Here is a 17,907-nt window from a genome sequence, read left to right on the forward strand (position 1 = left end):
TCCACAGCTATCGCCTGAGGGTCCCTTGACCTGGCGCAATATCTTTTTAGCTTTGTGTTTAGGCGGGACGCCATCATGTCCACCTGTGGCCTTTCCCAACGGTTTACAATCAGTTGGAAGACTTCTGGATGAAGTCCCCACTCTCCCGGGTGGAGGTCGTGCCTGCTGAGGAAGTCTGCTTCCCAGTTGTCCACTCCCGGAATGAACACTGCTGACAGTGCTATCACGTGATTTTCCGCCCATCGGAGAATCCTTGTGGCTTCTGCCATCGCCATCAAGCTTCTTGTGCCGCCCTGTCGGTTTACATGGGCGACCGCCGTGATGTTGTCTGACTGAATCAGCACCGGCTGGTTTTGAAGCAGGGGTCTTGCCTGACTTAGGGCATTGTAAATGGCCCTTAGTTCCAGAATATTTATGTGTACGGAAGCCTCCTGACTCGACCATTGTCCTTGGAAGTTTCTTCCCTGAGTGACTGCCCACCAACCTCGGAGGCTTGCATCCGTGGTCACCAGGACCCAGTCCTGTATGCCGAATCTGCGGCCCTCTAGAAGATGAGCACTCTGCAGCCACTACAGCAGAGACACCCTGGCCCTCGGGGACAGGGTGATCAGCCGATGCATCTGAAGATGCGATCCGGACCACTTGTCTAACAGATCCCACTGTAAGATCCTTGCATGGAACCTGCGGAATGGAATTGCCTCGTAAGAAGCTACCATCTTTCCCAGGACTCGCGTGCAGTGATGCACCGACACCTGTTTTGGTTTCAGGAGGTCTCTGACCAGAGATGACAACTCCTTGGCTTTCTCCTCCGGGAGAAACACCTTCTTCTGTTCTGTGTCCAGAACCATACCCAGGAACAGCAGACGCGTCGTAGGAACCAGCTGCGACATTGGAATATTCAGAATCCAGCCGTGCTGTTGAAGCACTTCCTGAGATAGTGCTACTCCGACCAACAACTGCTCCCTGGACCTTGCCTTTATAAGGAGATCGTCCAAGTATGGGATAATTATAACTCCCTTCTTTCGAAGGAGTATCATCATTTCGGCCATTACCTTGGTAAATACCCTCGGTGCCGTGGACAGACCAAATGGCAACGTCTGGAATTGGTAATGGCAATCTTGTACCACAAAACGGAGGTACACCTGGTGAGGAGGGTAAATGGGGACATGCAGGTACGCATCCTTGATGTCCAGTGATACCATGTAATCCCCTTCTTCCAGGCTTACAATAACCGCCCTGAGCGATTCCATTTTGAACTTGAACCTTCTTATATAAAAGTGTTCAAGGATTTTAAATTTAGAATGGGTCTCACCGAACCGTCTGGTTTCGGTACCACAAACATTGTGGAATAGTAACCCCGTCCCTGTTGAAGGAGGGGAACTTTTATTATCACCTGCTGGAGGAACAGCTTGTGAATTGCCGCCAGCACTACCTCCCTGTCCGGGGGAGTAGCTGGCAAGGCTGATTTGAGGTAACGGCGAGGGGGAGACGTCTCGAATTCCAGCTTGTATCCCTGAGATACTACTTGTAGAACCCAGGGATCCACCTGTGAGCGAACCCACCGGTCGCTGAAGTTCCGGAGACGGGCCCCCACCGCACCTGGCTCCACCAGTGGAGCCCCAGTTCATGCGGTGGATTTAGTGGAAGCAGGGGAGGATCTCTGTTCTTGGGAACTGGCTGTATGGTGCAGCTTTTTCCCTCTACCCCTGCCTCTGGGCAGAAAGGACGCGACTTTAACCCGCTTGCCTTTCTGGGGCCGAAAGGACTGTACCTGATAATACGGTGCTTTCTTTGGCTGTGAGGGAACCTGGGGTAAAAATGTCGACTTCCCAGCTGTCGCTGTGGAAACGAGGTCCGAGAGACCATCCCCAAACAATTCCTCACCCTTGTAAGGCAAAACCTCCATGTGCCTTTTAGAATCCGCATCACCTGTCCACTGCAGAGTCCATAATACTCTCCTGGCAGAAATGGACATTGCATATATTCTAGATGCCAGCCGGCAAATATCCCTCTGTGCATCTCTCATCTATAAGACTACGTCTTTAATATGCTCTATGGTTAGCAATATAGTGTCCCTGTCAAGGGAATTATCAGACAGGGAATCAGACCACGCTGCTGCAGCACTGCACATCCATGCTGAAGCAATAGCAGGTCTCAGTATAGTACCTGAGTGTGTATATACAGACTTCAGGATAGCCACCTGCTTTCTATCCGCAGGCTCCTTTAAGGCGGCCGTATCATGAGACGGTAGTGCCACCTTTTTTGACAAGCGTGTGAGCGCTTTATCCACCCTCGGGGATGTCTCCCAACGTACCCTGTCCTCTGGCGGGAAAGGGTACGCCATTAGTAACTTTTTAGAAATCACTAATTTTTTATCAGGGGATGCCCACGCTTCTTCACACACTTCATTTAACTCATCTGAAGGGGGAAAAACCACTGGTTGCTTTTTCTCCCCAAACATAATACCCTTTTTAGTGGTACCTGGGTTAATGTCAGAAATGTGCAACACATTTTTCATTGCCGTAATCATGCAACGGATAGCCTTAGTGGAATGTACATTTGTCTCGTCGTCGTCGACACTGGAGTCAGACTCCGTGTCGACATCTGTGTCTGCCATCTGAGGTAGCGGGCGTTTTTGAGCCCCTGATGGCCTTTGAGACGCCTGGGCAGGCACAGGCTGAGAAGCCGGCTGTCCCACAGCTGTTATGTCATCAAACCTTTTATGTAAGGAGTTGACACTGTCAGTTAATACCTTCCACATATCCATCCACACTGGTGTCGACCCCGCAGGGGGTGACATCACATTTATCGGCACCTGCTCCGCCTCCACATAAGCCTCCTCATCAAACATGTCGACACAGCCGTACCGACACACCGCACACACACAGGGAATGCTCTGACTGAGGACAGGACCCCACAAAGTCCTTTGGGGAGACAGAGAGAGAGAGTATGCCAGCACACACCACAGCGCTATATAATTAGGGATTTACACTATTACAGAAAGTGATTTTTCCCTATAGCTGCTTAACATGTATAGTTTGCGCCTAAATTTAGTGCCCCCCCTCTCTTTTTAACCCTTTGAGCCTGGAAACTGCAGGGGAGAGCCTGGGGAGCTGTCTTCCAGCGGAACTGTGAAGAGAAAATGGCGCCAGTGTGCTGAGGGAGATAGCCCCGCCCACCCTTCTCGGCGGGCTTATCCCGCTCTTTTATTAATATTAAGGCAGGGGATTTTTACACATATATAGTTTATTAAACTATATTATGTGTTTTTTTTGGCATGTTAAGGTACTCTAATTGCAGCCCAGGGCGCCCCCCAGCGCCCAGCACCCATCAGTGACCGGAGTATGTGGTGTGCATGGGGAGCAATGGCGCACAGCTGCAGTGCTGTGCGCTACCTTAATGAAGAACGGAGTCTTCAGCCGCCGATTTTTTCCTCGGAATCTTCCGTCTTCTGGCTCTGCAAGGGGGACGGCGGCGCGGCTCCGGGACCGGACGACCGAGGCTGGGCCTGTGTTCGATCCCTTTGGAGCTAATGGTGTCCAGTAGCCTAGAAACCCAAGCTAGCTGCAAGCAGGTAGGTTCGCTTCTCTCCCCTAAGTCCCTCATAGCAGTGAGTCTGTTGCCAGCAGATCTCACTGAAAATAAAAAACCTAATAATTACTTTCTTTACTAGGAGCTCAGGAGAGCCCCTAGTGTGCAACCAGCTCGAGCCGGGCACAGATTCTAACTGAGGTCTGGAGGAGGGGCATAGAGGGAGGAGCCAGTGCACACCAGATAGTACCTAATTTTCTTTTAGAGTGCCCAGTCTCCTGCGGAGCCCGTCTATTCCCCATGGTCCTTACGGAGTTCCCAGCATCCACTAGGACGTCAGAGAAAATACGGGAAATCTCCCACAAACTCCGGCATCCTATTACATTTACCCCTTAATCTGACAAGCTGAAACCTTCAGGTATCAGGATATATTGTATGGCCATGACCTCTGCATTCCTTCACTGTGGAGGAAACATTTCCCTATAACTCCTATGTGAAGGAACAAGGTAAATGTCGGTATTAGGCCGCGGCAGTGTATATGGTGACAGATGCTGCCGACTTAATCTCGAATCTTTCAGATATACTGTCTAATTTCATCAAGTCCAACAGAACGATAAGTGGTTGGCTGCAGCAATATACTGTACAGTTATCTGGACAATCTGACAATATACGGTGGATTGGCCAGATAGTTGTATAATAAGTTCTGCATAGGAGCTAATTAGCTTATACCAGGGGTGGCCAAACAGTCGATCGCGACCCGCCTCCCATCCACACGAGGAGAGCGCAGCGCGCGCCTCTCCTGCCTGCCGCCTTGCCCCTCAGTCTGGTCTCCGGCAGTGACGGCGGAGTGTATAGCTTAAATCAGGTGCCGCTTCGTTAGCCAATCAGAGCTCGCAGACCGGTGCCTGATTTGAGATATACACGCTGCCGTCTCCGCCAGAGACCAGACTGAGCGGCAGGCAGGAGAGGCGCGCGCTGCGCTCTCCACACAGCAACAAAATGGTGAGCAGCACTATGGGGCATATCTGGCACTGTGGGGGCATATCTGTATGTGGCACTGTGGGGTCATATGTGGCACTGTGGGGGAATATCTAGCACTGTGGGGGCATATGTGTATGTGGCACTGTGGGGGCATAACTGGCACTGTGGGGGCATATCTGGCACTGTGGGGGCATATGTGTTTGAGGTTTTTACCTGTGGGGGCCAATGTGTTATTTCGTGCGAGACAGTCATTACACCCTGTGCAGCAAGGCTACGTCCCTTTTTTGTTATGCAACGCCCACTTTTTGTTATGCCACATCCCCTTATTTGGTTGCGCGCCTGCGCCGCGCACTATTATCCCCCCTAGGTAGAGCACAAAAGCTTTTTAGCTTTCAAAGTAGATCACAGACTCCAAAAGTCTGGCCACCCCTGGCCTATACCAGGTCTTTAATAAGTGCTTGTACTGTACAAATGGGTGAGGAAAACAATCAGCCTTGAAAATAAAAATATCTTGCACTTTTAAAATGTGTTCTCAAAGCCTTCCTGTATTATAGTATACCATGTACTTAGTGAGTGGTGATAATTTTCAGATGCGCTCAATGTTACTTGAGCGCATATGAATAATTAATCAGGCGCACAGAAAAATTCAATAAAACTACCTGTATGAACAAAGATTATTCTGTAAAAATAAGAATTTACTTACCGATAATTCTATTTCTCGTAGTCCGTAGTGGATGCTGGGGACTCCGTCAGGACCATGGGGAATAGCGGCTCCGCAGGAGACAGGGCACAAAAGTAAAAGCTTTAGGATCAGGTGGTGTGCACTGGCTCCTCCCCCTATGACCCTCCTCCAAGCCTCAGTTAGGATACTGTGCCCGGACGAGCGTACACAATAAGGAAGGATTTTGAATCCCGGGTAAGACTCATACCAGCCACACCAATCACACTGTACAACCTGTGATCTGAACCCAGTTAACAGCATGATAACAGCGGAGCCTCTGAAAAGATGGCTCACAACAATAATAACCCGATTTTTGTAACAATAACTATGTACAAGTATTGCAGACAATCCGCACTTGGGATGGGCGCCCAGCATCCACTACGGACTACGAGAAATAGAATTATCGGTAAGTAAATTCTTATTTTCTCTGACGTCCTAAGTGGATGCTGGGGACTCCGTCAGGACCATGGGGATTATACCAAAGCTCCCAAACGGGCGGGAGAGTGCGGATGACTCTGCAGCACCGAGTGAGAGAACTCCAGGTCCTCCTCAGCCAGGGTGTGCCCCTGACCAAGTAGCAGCTCGGCAAAGTTGTAAAGCCGAGACCCCTCGGGCAGCCGCCCAAGATGAGCCCACCTTCCTTGTGGAATGGGCATTTACATATTTTGGCTGTGGCAGGCCTGCCACAGAATGTGCAAGCTGAATTGTACTACACATCCAACTAGCAATCGTCTGCTTAGAAGCAAGAGCACCCAGTTTGTTGGGTGCATACAGGATAACAGCAAGTCAGTTTTCCTGACTCCAGCCGTCCTGGAAACCTATATTTTCAGGGCCCTGACAACATCTAGCAACTTGGAGTCCTCCAAGTCCCTAGTAGCCGCAGGTACCACAATAAGCTGGTTCAGGTGAAACGCTGACACCACCTTAGGGAGAAACTGGGGACGAGTCCGCAGCTCTGCCCTGTCCGAATGGACAATCAGATATGGGCTTTTGTGAGACAAAGGCGCCAATTCTGACACTCGCCTGGCCGAGGCCAGGGCCAACATCATGGTCACTTTCCATGTGAGATATTTCAAATCCACAGATTTGAGCGGTTTAAACCAATGTGATTTGAGGAATCCCAGAACTACGTTGAGATCCCACAGTGCCACTGGAGGCACAAAAGGGGGTTGTATATGCAGTACTCCCTTGACAAACTTCTGGACTTCAGGAACTGAAGCCAATTCTTTCTGGAAGAAAATCGACAGGGCCGAAATTTGAACCTTAATGGATCCCAATTTGAGGCCCATAGACACTCCTGTTTGCAGGAAATGCAGGAATCGACCGAGTTGAAATTTCTTCGTGGGGCCTTCCTGGCCTCACACCACGCAACATATTTTCGCCACATGTGGTGATAATGTTGTGCGGTCACCTCCTTCCTGGCTTTGACCAGGGTAGGAATGACCTCTTCCGGAATGCCTTTTTCCCTTAGGATCCGGCGTTCAACCGCCATGCCGTCAAACGCAGCCGCGGTAAGTCTTGGAACAGACATGGTACTTGCTGAAGCAAGTCCCTTCTTAGCGGCAGAGGCCATGAGTCCTCTGTGAGCATCTCTTGAAGTTCCGGGTACCAAGTCCTTCTTGGCCAATCCGGAGCCACGAGTATAGTTCTTACTCCTCTACGTCTTATAATTCTCAGTACCTTAGGTATGAGAAGCAGAGGAGGGAACACATACACCGACTGGTACACCCACGGTGTTACCAGAACGTCCACAGCTATTGCCTGAGGGTCTCTTGACCTGGCGCAATACCTGTCCAGTTTTTTGTTCAGGCGGGACGCCATCATGTCCACCTTTGGTTTTTCCCAATGGTTCACAATCATGTGGAAGACTTCCGTGTAAAGTCCCCACTCTCCCGGGTGGAGGTCGTGCCTGCTGAGGAAGTCTGCTTCCCAGTTGTCCACTCCCGGAATGAACACTGCTGACAGTGCTATCACATGATTTTCCGCCCAGCGAAGAATCCTTGCAGCTTCTGCCATTGCCCTCCTGCTTCTTGTGTCGCCCTGTCTGTTTACGTGGGCGACTGCCGTGATGTTGTCCGACTGGATCAGCACCGGTTGACTTTGAAGCAGAGGTCTTCCTAGGCTCAGAGCATTGTAAATTGCCCTTAGCTCCAGTATATTTATGTGGAGAGAAGTCTCCAGACTTGACCACACTCCTTGGAAATTTCTTCCCTGTGTGACTGCTCCCCAGCCTCTCAGGCTGGCATCCGTGGTCACCAGGACCCAGTCCTGAATGCCGAAACTGCTGCCCTCTAGTAGATGAGCACTCTGCAGCCACAACAGAAGAGACACCCTTGTCCTTGGAGACAGGATTATCCGCTGATGCATCTGAAGATGCGATCCGGACCATTCGTCCAGCAGATCCCACTGAAAAATTCTTTCGTGAAATCTGCAAAATGGAATCGCTTCGTAAGAAGCCACCATTTTTCCCAGGACTCTTGTGCATTGATGCGCTGACACTTGGCCTGGTTCTAGGAGGTTCCTAACTAGCTCGGATAACTCCCAGGCTTTCTCCTCCGGGAGAAGCACCTTTTTCTGGACTGTGTCCAGAATCATCCCTAGTAACAGCAGACGTGTCGTCGGAATCAGCTGCGATTTTGGAATATTTAGAATCCACCCGTGCTGTCGTAGAACTACTTGAGATAGTGCTACTCCGACCTCCAACTGTTCTCTGGACCTTGTTCTTATCAGATCGTCCAAGTAAGGGATAATTAAGACGCCTTTTCTTTGAAGAATCATCATCATTTCGGCCATTACCTTGGTAAAGACCCGGGGTGCCGTGGACAATCCAACCGGCAGCGTCTGAAACTGATAGTGACAGTTCTGTACCACGAACCTGAGGTACCCTTGGTGAGAAGGGCAATTTGGGACATGGAGGTAAGCATCCTTGATGTCCAGGGACACCATATAGTCCCCTTCTGGCAGACATGGACATCGCACTTACTCTTGATGCCAGAGTGCAAATATCCCTCTGTGCATCTCGCATATATAGAAATGCATCCTTTAAATGCTCTATAGTCAATAAAATACTGTCCCTGTCAAGGGTATCAATATTTTCAGTCAGGGAATCCGACCAAGCCACCCCAGCGCTGCACATCCAGGCTGAGGCGATCGCTGGTCGTAGTATAACACCAGTATGTGTGTATATACTTTTTAGGATATTTTCCAGCCTCCTATTAGCTGGCTCCTTGAGGGCGGCCGTATCTGGAGACGGTAACGCCACTTGTTTTGATAAGCGTGTGAGCGCCTTTAATTTTCTATCGGGGGAGACCCACGCATCATCACACACTTCATTTAATTTATCTGATTCAGGAAAAACTACAGGTAGTTTTTTCACACCCCACATAATACCCTTTTTTGTGGTACTTGTAGTATCAGAAATATGTAACACCTCCTTCATTGCCCTTAACATGTAACGTGTGGCCCTAATGGAAAATACGTTTGTTTCTTCACCGTCGACACTGGAGTCAGTGTCCGTGTCTGTGTCGACCGACTGAGGTAATGGGCGTTTTAAAGCCCCTGACGGTGTTTGAGACGCCTGGACAGGTACTAATTGGTTTGCCGGCCGTCTCATGTCGTCAACCGACCTTGCAGCTTGTTGACATTATCACGTAATTCCCTAAATAAGCCATCCATTCCGGTGTCGACTCCCTAGAGAGTGACATCACCATTACAGGCAATTGCTCCGCCTCCTCACCAACATCGTCCTCATACATGTCGACACACACGTACCGACACACAGCACACACACAGGGAATGCTCTGATAGAGGACAGGACCCCACTAGCCCTTTGGGGAGACAGAGGGAGAGTTTGCCAGCACACACCAAAACGCTATAATTTTACAGGGACAACCTTATATAAGTGTTTTCCCTTATAGCATCTTAATATGTAATAATATCGCCACAAAAATGCCCCCCCTCTCTGTTTTAACCCTGTTTCTGTAGTGCAGTGCAGGGGAGAGCCTGGGAGCCTTCCCACCAGCAGTTCTGTGAGGGAAAATGGCGCTGTGTGCTGAGGAGAATAGGCCTCGCCCCCTTTTCGGCGGGCTTCTTCTCCCGTTTTTCTGACAACCTGGCAGGGGTTAAATACATCCATATAGCCCCAGGGGCTATATGTGATGTATTTTTAGCCAGCATAGGTACTTTCATTGCTGCTCAGGGCGCCCCCCCCTGCGCCCTGCACCCTCAGTGACCGTTGGTGTGAAGTGTGCTGAGAGCAATGGCGCACAGCTGCAGTGCTGTGCGCTACCTTAAGAAGACTGGGAAGTCTTCAGCCGCCGATTTCTGGACCTCTTCTCTCTTCAGCATCTGCAAGGGGGTCGGCGGCGCGGCTCCGGTGACCCATCCAGGCTGTACCTGTGATCGTCCCTCTGGAGCTAGTGTCCAGTAGCCTAAGAAGCCAATCCATCCTGCACGCAGGTGAGTTCACTTCTTCTCCCCTAAGTCCCTCGATGCAGTCAGCCTGTTGCCAGCAGGACTCACTGAAAATAAAAAACCTAACAAAACTTTTACTCTAAGCAGCTCTTTAGGAGAGCCACCTAGATTGCACCCTTCTCGGCCGGGCACAAAGATCTAACTGAGGCTTGGAGGAGGGTCATAGGGGGAGGAGCCAGTGCACACCACCTGATCCTAAAGCTTTTACTTTTGTGCCCTGTCTCCTGCGGAGCCGCTATTCCCCATGGTCCTGACGGAGTCCCCAGCATCCACTTAGGACGTCAGAGAAATATATTGTATAGCTTCAAGCTACATAGCAGCTCCTATAAGACATTCTGGATGTCAATTAGAGTAAATATGTAAATCCTTGATAGACTAAAGACAAAGATGAGGAGCGCTGATTTGCAGTAACAATTAATTAATTTAATATCAATTTAAAAACACATATACATGGAACAAAATCTCAAATGGATTTCTATAAAAGCCGATACTTCAATAGGCTCATAGTTGTGCATATGGCTCTAATTAAAAACTCAAAAACGATGTGTCCATTCAATAGTAACAAGTTCTAATTGTAGGACAAAGAACCAGGTATCAAAAGTTTTGCCAGCCAAAGCTTATTTAGGAGTCAAGGTTTCCTCTTAAATGACCTGAAGCTATATTGTGTCCTCCAGACGCATAAACATAAATTGCCGTACTGGCAGCTTCAAGGCAATTTGTAGTAGAACTCAATGCCGGTTCAGATGTCAGTGAAGTGTGTCCATGCAGACAATGCACATTAGAGATGGAATTACCAGACCAAGCTGTCATGGAACTTTAACCACCAAAGTGCTGCTGTTTTTCGGGCTAGCACTGCATAGATGTTTAGCGGTACCGTAGTATACCTGACGGTCAAAGATGTCCAGAAGAGGGTTCGCCGGATCTGGCAGTCGCGGCACTCGGTCCTCACAACTGGTAGGCACGGTAGGTAACAGCACTATAATAATGAGCGGTTTCCTCAGGAGATGAATTATTATAGCGGAGAAACGCGTAGAGGACGCTCCGTTGTGCACTCTGCATGTTGCAGCCAGTCTGGGTATACTCCAGCCGCTTCCTCTTTGTGCTGTTACCTACCGTGCCTACCAGTTGTGAGGACCGAGTGCCGCGACTGCCAGATCCGGCGAACCCTCTTCTGGACATCTTTGACCGTCAGGTATACTACGGTACCGCTAAACATCTATGCAGTGCTAGCCCGAAAAACAACAGCACTTTGGTGGTTAAAGTTCCATGACAGCTTGGTCTGGTAATTCCATCTCTAATGTGCATTGTCTGCATGGACACACTTCACTGACATCTGAACCGGTACTGAGTTCTATTACAAATTGCCTTGAAGCTGCCAGTACGGCAATTTATGTTTATGCGTCTGGAGGACACAATATAGCTTCAGGTCATTTAAGAGGAAACCTGGACTCCTAAATAAGCTTTGGCTGGCAAAACTTTTGATACCTGGTTCTTTGTCCTACAATTAGAACTTGTTACTATTGAATGGACACATAGTTTTTGAGTTTTTAATTAGAGCCATATGCACAACTATGAGCCTATTGAAGTATCAGCTATTATAGATATCCATTTGAAATTTTGTTACATGTATAGGTGTTTTTAAATTGATATTAAATTAATTTTTACTGCAAATCAGCGCTCCTCATCTTTGTCTTTAGTCTATCAAAGATTTACATATGTACTTAGTGAGTGCTGCTATAAAACTCCATTAACCATGAGCATTAATGCTTGTGACACCACAACATTAGGGGAGGCGGTCATTAGGTTGACATACATTGGGTCGACCACTGAAGGTCGACATGCAAAAAGGTCGACATGGGTTTTTCACAATTTTTTCACCTTTTTTATACTTAACGCTCCACGTGGACTACGATTGGGAATAGTAACCTGTACCAAGCGCAGCGGAGCGAGGCACCTTACCCGAAGCATGGCGAGCGAACGCGGTGCACTAATTGGGGTTCCCCGTCACTTTACGAAGAAAACACCAAAAACAGTAAAAAAAACTAATGTCGACCTTGTACTCGTTGACCCAATGACCATGTCGACCCAATGAACCACACCCAACATTACTAATGGCGAGAAGCCAATGGTGGTCACAAAGGGTTACATATGGGACCATTTTAAGGTGTTCGAGTGCATTTAACAGGCTTGAAGAACAGCTGATTTTATCACTTGAGGAAAACATCTTACAGAAACTGAAGCGAGCCATCTAATTACCAATGGGAGGATGTTTCATGGGACATCTGCTTGAAGAGAACATCACATTTCATTTTCTTTTTTTAAAGAATGACTCTAGACAGGCAAACAGTGACATACATATTACAACATTCTTATGTTTGTGCCTTTAAACAAAGAAACTTCTATAGGTTTTAATAATTAAATATCCTCAAAAGGTCCAGAATATCATCAAAAGATCCAGTCCCCAACTGATGTCATGTCACAATACAGGACTGCAGACATAGTAGTCACAGGAACAGGGCGATGCCTTACTATCACCCCGAGAAAAAAGGGACACTACAGAACAGCTTTCACCTACTTATAAGTTCTTCTTTACTCTCCATTTCTTCTGCCAAAATGACGTCTCTAAGAGAGAGAGAGAGAGAGATAAAATAAGAATTTACTTACCGATAATTCTATTTCTCGTAGTCCGTAGTGGATGCTGGGAACTCCGTAAGGACCATGGGGAATAGCGGCTCCGCAGGAGACTGGGCACAAAAGTAAAGCTTTAGGACTACCTGGTGTGCACTGGCCCCTCCCCCTATGACCCTCCTCCAAGCCTCAGTTAGGATACTGTGCCCGGACGAGCGTACACAATAAGGAAGGATTTTGAATCCCGGGTAAGACTCATACCAGCCACACCAATCACACCGTACAACCTGTGATCTGAACCCAGTTAACAGCATGATAACAGAGGAGCCTCTGAAAAGATGGCTCACAACAATAATAACCCGATTTTTGTAACAATAACTATGTACAAGTATTGCAGACAATCCGCACTTGGGATGGGCGCCCAGCATCCATTACGGACTACGAGAAATAGAATTATCGGTAAGTAAATTCTTATTTTCTCTGACGTCCTAGTGGATGCTGGGAACTCCGTAAGGACCATGGGGATTATACCAAAGCTCCCAAACGGGCGGGAGAGTGCGGATGACTCTGCAGCACCGAATGAGAGAACTCCAGGTCCTCCTCAGCCAGGGTATCAAATTTGTAGAATTTAGCAAACGTGTTTGCCCCTGACCAAGTAGCTGCTCGGCAAAGTTGTAAAGCCGAGACCCCTCGGGCAGCCGCCCAAGATGAGCCCACCTTCCTTGTGGAATGGGCTTTTACAGATTTTGGCTGTGGCAGGCCTGCCACAGAATGTGCAAGCTGAATTGTACTACAAATCCAACGAGCAATAGTCTGCTTAGAAGCAGGAGCACCCAGCTTGTTGGGTGCATACAGGATAAACAGCGAGTCAGATTTTCTGACTCCAGCCGTCCTGGAAACATATTTTCAGGGCCCTGACTACGTCCAGCAACTTGGAGTCCTCCAAGTCCCTAGTAGCCGCAGGTACCACAATAGGCTGGTTCAAGTGAAACGCTGAAACCACCTTAGGGAGAAATTGAGGACGAGTCCTCAATTCTGCCCTGTCCGTATGAAAAATTAGGTAAGGGCTTTTATAAGATAAAGCCGCCAATTCTGAGACACGCCTGGCTGAAGCCAGGGCCAACAGCATTACCACTTTCCATGTGAGATATTTTAAGTCCACAGTGGTGAGTGGTTCAAACCAATGTGATTTTAGGAACCCCAAAACAACATTGAGATCCCAAGGTGCCACTGGAGGCACAAAAGGAGGCTGTATATGCAGTACCCCCTTGACAAACGTCTGAACGTCAGGAACTGAAGCCAGTTCTTTCTGGAAGAAAATCGACAGGGCCGAAATTTGAACCTTAATGGACCCTAATTTTAGGCCCATAGACAGTCCTGTTTGCAGGAAATGCAGGAAACGACCCAGTTGAAATTCCTCTGTAGGGGCCTTCCTGGCCTCGCACCACGCAACATATTTACGCCAAATACGGTGATAATGCTGTACGGTTACATCCTTCCTGGCTTTGATCAGGGTAGGGATGACTTCATCCGGAATGCCTTTTTCCTTCAGGATCCGGCGTTCAACCGCCATGCCGTCAAACGCAGCCGCGGTAAGTCTTGGAACAGACAGGGTCCCTGCTGGAGCAGGTCCCTTCTTAGAGGTAGAGGCTACGGGTCCTCTGTGAGCATCTCTTGAAGTTCCGGGTACCAAGTCCTTCTTGGCCAATCCGGAGCCACGAGTATAGTTCTTACTCCTCTCCTTCTTATGATTCTCAGTACCTTGGGTATGAGAGGCAGAGGAGGGAACACATACACTGACTGGTACACCCACGGTGTTACCAGAGCGTCCACAGCTATTGCCTGAGGGTCCCTTGACCTGGCGCAATACCCGTCTAGTTTTTTGTTGAGGCGGGACGCCATCATGTCCACCTTTGGTTTTTCCCAACGGTTCACAATCATGTGGAAGACTTCTGGGTGAAGTCCCCACTCTCCCGGGTGGAGGTCGTGTCTGCTGAGGAAGTCTGCTTCCCAGTTGTCCACTCCCGGAATGAACACTGCTGACAGTGCTATCACATGATTTTCCGCCCAGCGAAGAATCCTTGCAACTTCTGCCATTGCCCTCCTGCTTCTTGTGCCGCCCTGTCTGTTTACGTGGGCGACTGCCGTGATGTTGTCTGACTGGATCAGCACCGGCTGACCTTGAAGCAGAGGTCTTGCTAGGCTTAGAGCATTGTAGATGGCCCTTAGCTCCAGGATATTTATGTGAAGTGATGTCTCCAGGCTTGACCACAAGCCCTGGAAATTTCTTCCCTGTGTGACTGCTCCCCAGCCTCTCAGGCTGGCATCCGTGGTCACCAGGACCCAGTCCTGAATGCCGAATCTGCGGCCCTCTAGAAGATGAGCACTCTGCAACCACCACAGGAGAGACACCCTTGTCCTTGGTGACAAGATTATCCGCTGATGCATCTGAAGATGCGACCCGGACCATTTGTCTAGCAGATCCCACTGGAAGGTTCTTGCGTGGAATCTGCCGAATGGGATTGCTTCGTAAGAAGCCACCATCTTTCCCAGGACCCTTGTGCATTGATGCACTGAGACTTGGCCTGGTTTTAGGAGATTTCTGACTAGTTCGGATAACTCCCTGGCTTTCTCCTCCGGGAGAAACACCTTTTTCTGGACTGTGTCCAGGATCATCCCTAGGAATAGAAGTCGTGTCGTCGGGATCAGCTGCGATTTTGGAATATTGAGAATCCAACCGTGCTGGCGCAGCACTATCTGAGATAGTGCTACTCCGACTTCCAACTGTTCCCTGGATCTTGCCCTTATCAGGAGATCGTCCAAGTAAGGGATAACTAAAACTCCCTTCCTTCGAAGGAGTATCATCATTTCGGCCATTACCTTGATAAAGACCCGGGGTGCCGTGGACAATCCAAACGGCAGCGTCTGAAACTGATAGTGACAGTTCTGTACCACAAACCTGAGGTACCCTTGGTGAGAAGGGTAAATTGGGACATGTAGGTAAGCATCTTTGATGTCCAGAGACACCATATAGTCCCCTTCTTCCAGGTTTGCAATCACTGCTCTGAGTGACTCCATCTTGAATTTGAACCTTTGTATGTAAGTGTTCAAGGATTTTAGGTTTAAAATTGGTCTCACCGAGCCGTCCGGCTTCGGTACCACAAATAGTGTGGAATAGTACCCCTTTCCCTGTTGTAGGAGGGGTACCTTGATTATCACCTGCTGGGAATATAGCTTGTGAATGGCTTCCAATACTGCCTCCCTGTCTGAGGGAGACGTCGGTAAAGCAGACTTTAGAAAACGGCGAGGGGGAGACGTCTCGAATTCCAATTTGTACCCCTGAGATACCACCTGAAGGATCCAGGGGTCCACTTGCGAGTGGGCCCACTGCGCACTGAACTTCTTGAGACGGGCCCCCACCGTGCCTGAGTCCGCTTGTAAAGCCCCAGCGTCATGCTGAGGACTTTGCGGAGGCGGGAGAGGGCTTTTGCTCCCAGGAACTGGCTGTTTGTTGCAGCCTTTTTCCTCTCCCTCTGCCACGGGGCAGAAATGAGGCGCCTTTTGCCCGCTTGCCCTTATGGGGTCGAAAGGACTGCGCCTGATAATACGGCGTCTTCTTAGGTTGAGAAGCTACCTGGGGTAAAAATGTGGATTTTCCAGCAGTTGCCGTGGCTACCAGGTCTGATAGACCGACCCCAAATAACTCCTCCCCCTTATAAGGCAATACTTCCATGTGCCTTTTAGAATCCGCATCACCTGACCACTGCCGCGTCCATAAACCTCTTCTTGCAGAAATGGACAGCGCGCTAACTCTTGATGCCAGTCGGCAAATATCCCTCTGTGCATCACGCATATATAGAAATCCATCCTTCAAATGCTCTATAGTCAGTAATATACTGTCCCTATCTAGGGTATCAATATTTTCAGTCAGGGAATCCGACCACGCCAGGCCCGCACTTCACATCCAGGCTGAGGCGATTGCTGGTCGCAGTATAACACCCGTGTGAGTGTATATACATTTTAGGATATTCTCCAGCTTTCTATCAGCAGGTTCCTTTAGGGCGGCCGTATCAGGAGAGGGTAGTGCTACCTGTTTAGACAAGCGTGTGAGCGCTTTATCCACCCTAGGGGGTGTTTCCCAACGTGCCCTATCCTCTGGCGGGAAAGGGTACGATGCCAATAACCTTTTAGGAATTACAGGTTGAGTATCCCTTATCCAAAATGCTTGGGACCAGACGTACTTTGGATATCGGATTTTTCCGTATTTTGGAATAATTGCATACTATAATGAGATCATGGTGATGGGACCTAAATCTAAGCACAGAATGCATTTATGTTTCATATACACCTTATACACACAGCCTGATGGTAATTTTAGAGAATATTTTTTATAACTTTGTGCATTAAACAAAGTGTGTGTACATTCACACAATTCATTTATGTTTCATATACACCTTATACACACAGCCTGAAGGTCATTTAATACAATATTTTTAATAACTTTGTGTATTAAACAAAGTTTGTGTACATTGAGCCATCAAAAAACAAAGGTTTCACTATCTCAGTCTCATTCAAAAAAGTCCGTATTTCGGAATATTCCGTATTTCGGAATATTTGGATATGGGATACTCAACCTGTATCAGTTTATCGGGGGAAACCCACGCCTCATCACACACTTCATTTAATTCCTCGGATACAGGAAAAACTACAGGCAGTTTTTTCTCACCAAACATAATACCCTTTTTAGTGGTACTTGTATTATCAGAGATATGCAATACATTTTTCATTGCTTCAATCATGTAACGTGTGGCCCTAGTGGAAGTCACGTTTGTCTCCTCATCATCGACACTGGAGTCAGTATCCGTGTCTGTGTCTGCCATTTGAGGTAACGGGCGTTTTAAAGCCCCTGATGGCGTTTGAGACCCCTGGACAGGCACAAGCTGAGTAGCCGGCTGTCTCATGTCGTCAACTGTCTGTCGTAAAGAGCTGACACTGTCACGCAATTCCTTCCATAAGCTCATCCACTCAGGTGTCGACTCCCTAGGGGGTGACAACTCTATAATAGGCAATTGCTCCGCCTCCATCTCATTTTCCTCCTCAAACATGTCGACACAATCGTACCGACACACCGCACACACACAGGGAATGCTCTGATAGAGGACAGGACCCCACTAGCCCTTTGGGGAGACAGAGGGAGAGTATGCCAGCACACACCAGAGCGCTATATATATATATAGACAGGAATACCACTATAAAATGTGCTTTTCCCTTTATAGCTGCTGTTAGTATCAAAACTGCGCCAAATTAGTGCCCCCCTCTCTTTTTTACCCTTTTCTGTAGTGCAGGACTGCAGGGGAGAGTCAGGGAGACGTCCTTCCAGCGGAGCTGTGATGGAAAATGGCGCCTGTGTGCCGAGGAGATAGGCTCCGCCCCCTTCTCGGCGGCCTTTTCTCCCGCTTTTTGGTGAGTTCTGGCAGGGGTTAAAATACATCCATATAGCCCTGGGGGTTATATGTGGTGTATTTATGCCAGCCAAGGTGTTTACATTGCTGCTCAGGGCGCCCCCCCCTAGC

The 17,907-nt window shown here is 48.6% G+C and overlaps 1 protein-coding gene across 8 annotated transcripts in view; it reads right to left on the reverse strand.

Annotated features, from left to right (window-relative positions):
* The window catches only part of TBC1D23 (TBC1 domain family member 23), a 365,222-nt gene that overhangs the window by 97,795 nt on the left and 249,520 nt on the right, over positions 1–17,907 (reverse strand). For all 8 annotated transcript variants that reach the window (XM_063956244.1, XM_063956246.1, XM_063956245.1 and 5 more), the window contains exon 7: positions 12,282–12,328. In XM_063956244.1, coding sequence (XP_063812314.1) covers positions 12,282–12,328 — 47 coding nt within the window. The remainder of the gene's footprint in view (positions 1–12,281; positions 12,329–17,907) is intronic.

The sequence above is a fragment of the Pseudophryne corroboree genome, chromosome 2 (assembly GCF_028390025.1).
Source record: "Pseudophryne corroboree isolate aPseCor3 chromosome 2, aPseCor3.hap2, whole genome shotgun sequence".
NCBI lineage: Eukaryota > Metazoa > Chordata > Amphibia > Anura > Myobatrachidae > Pseudophryne > Pseudophryne corroboree.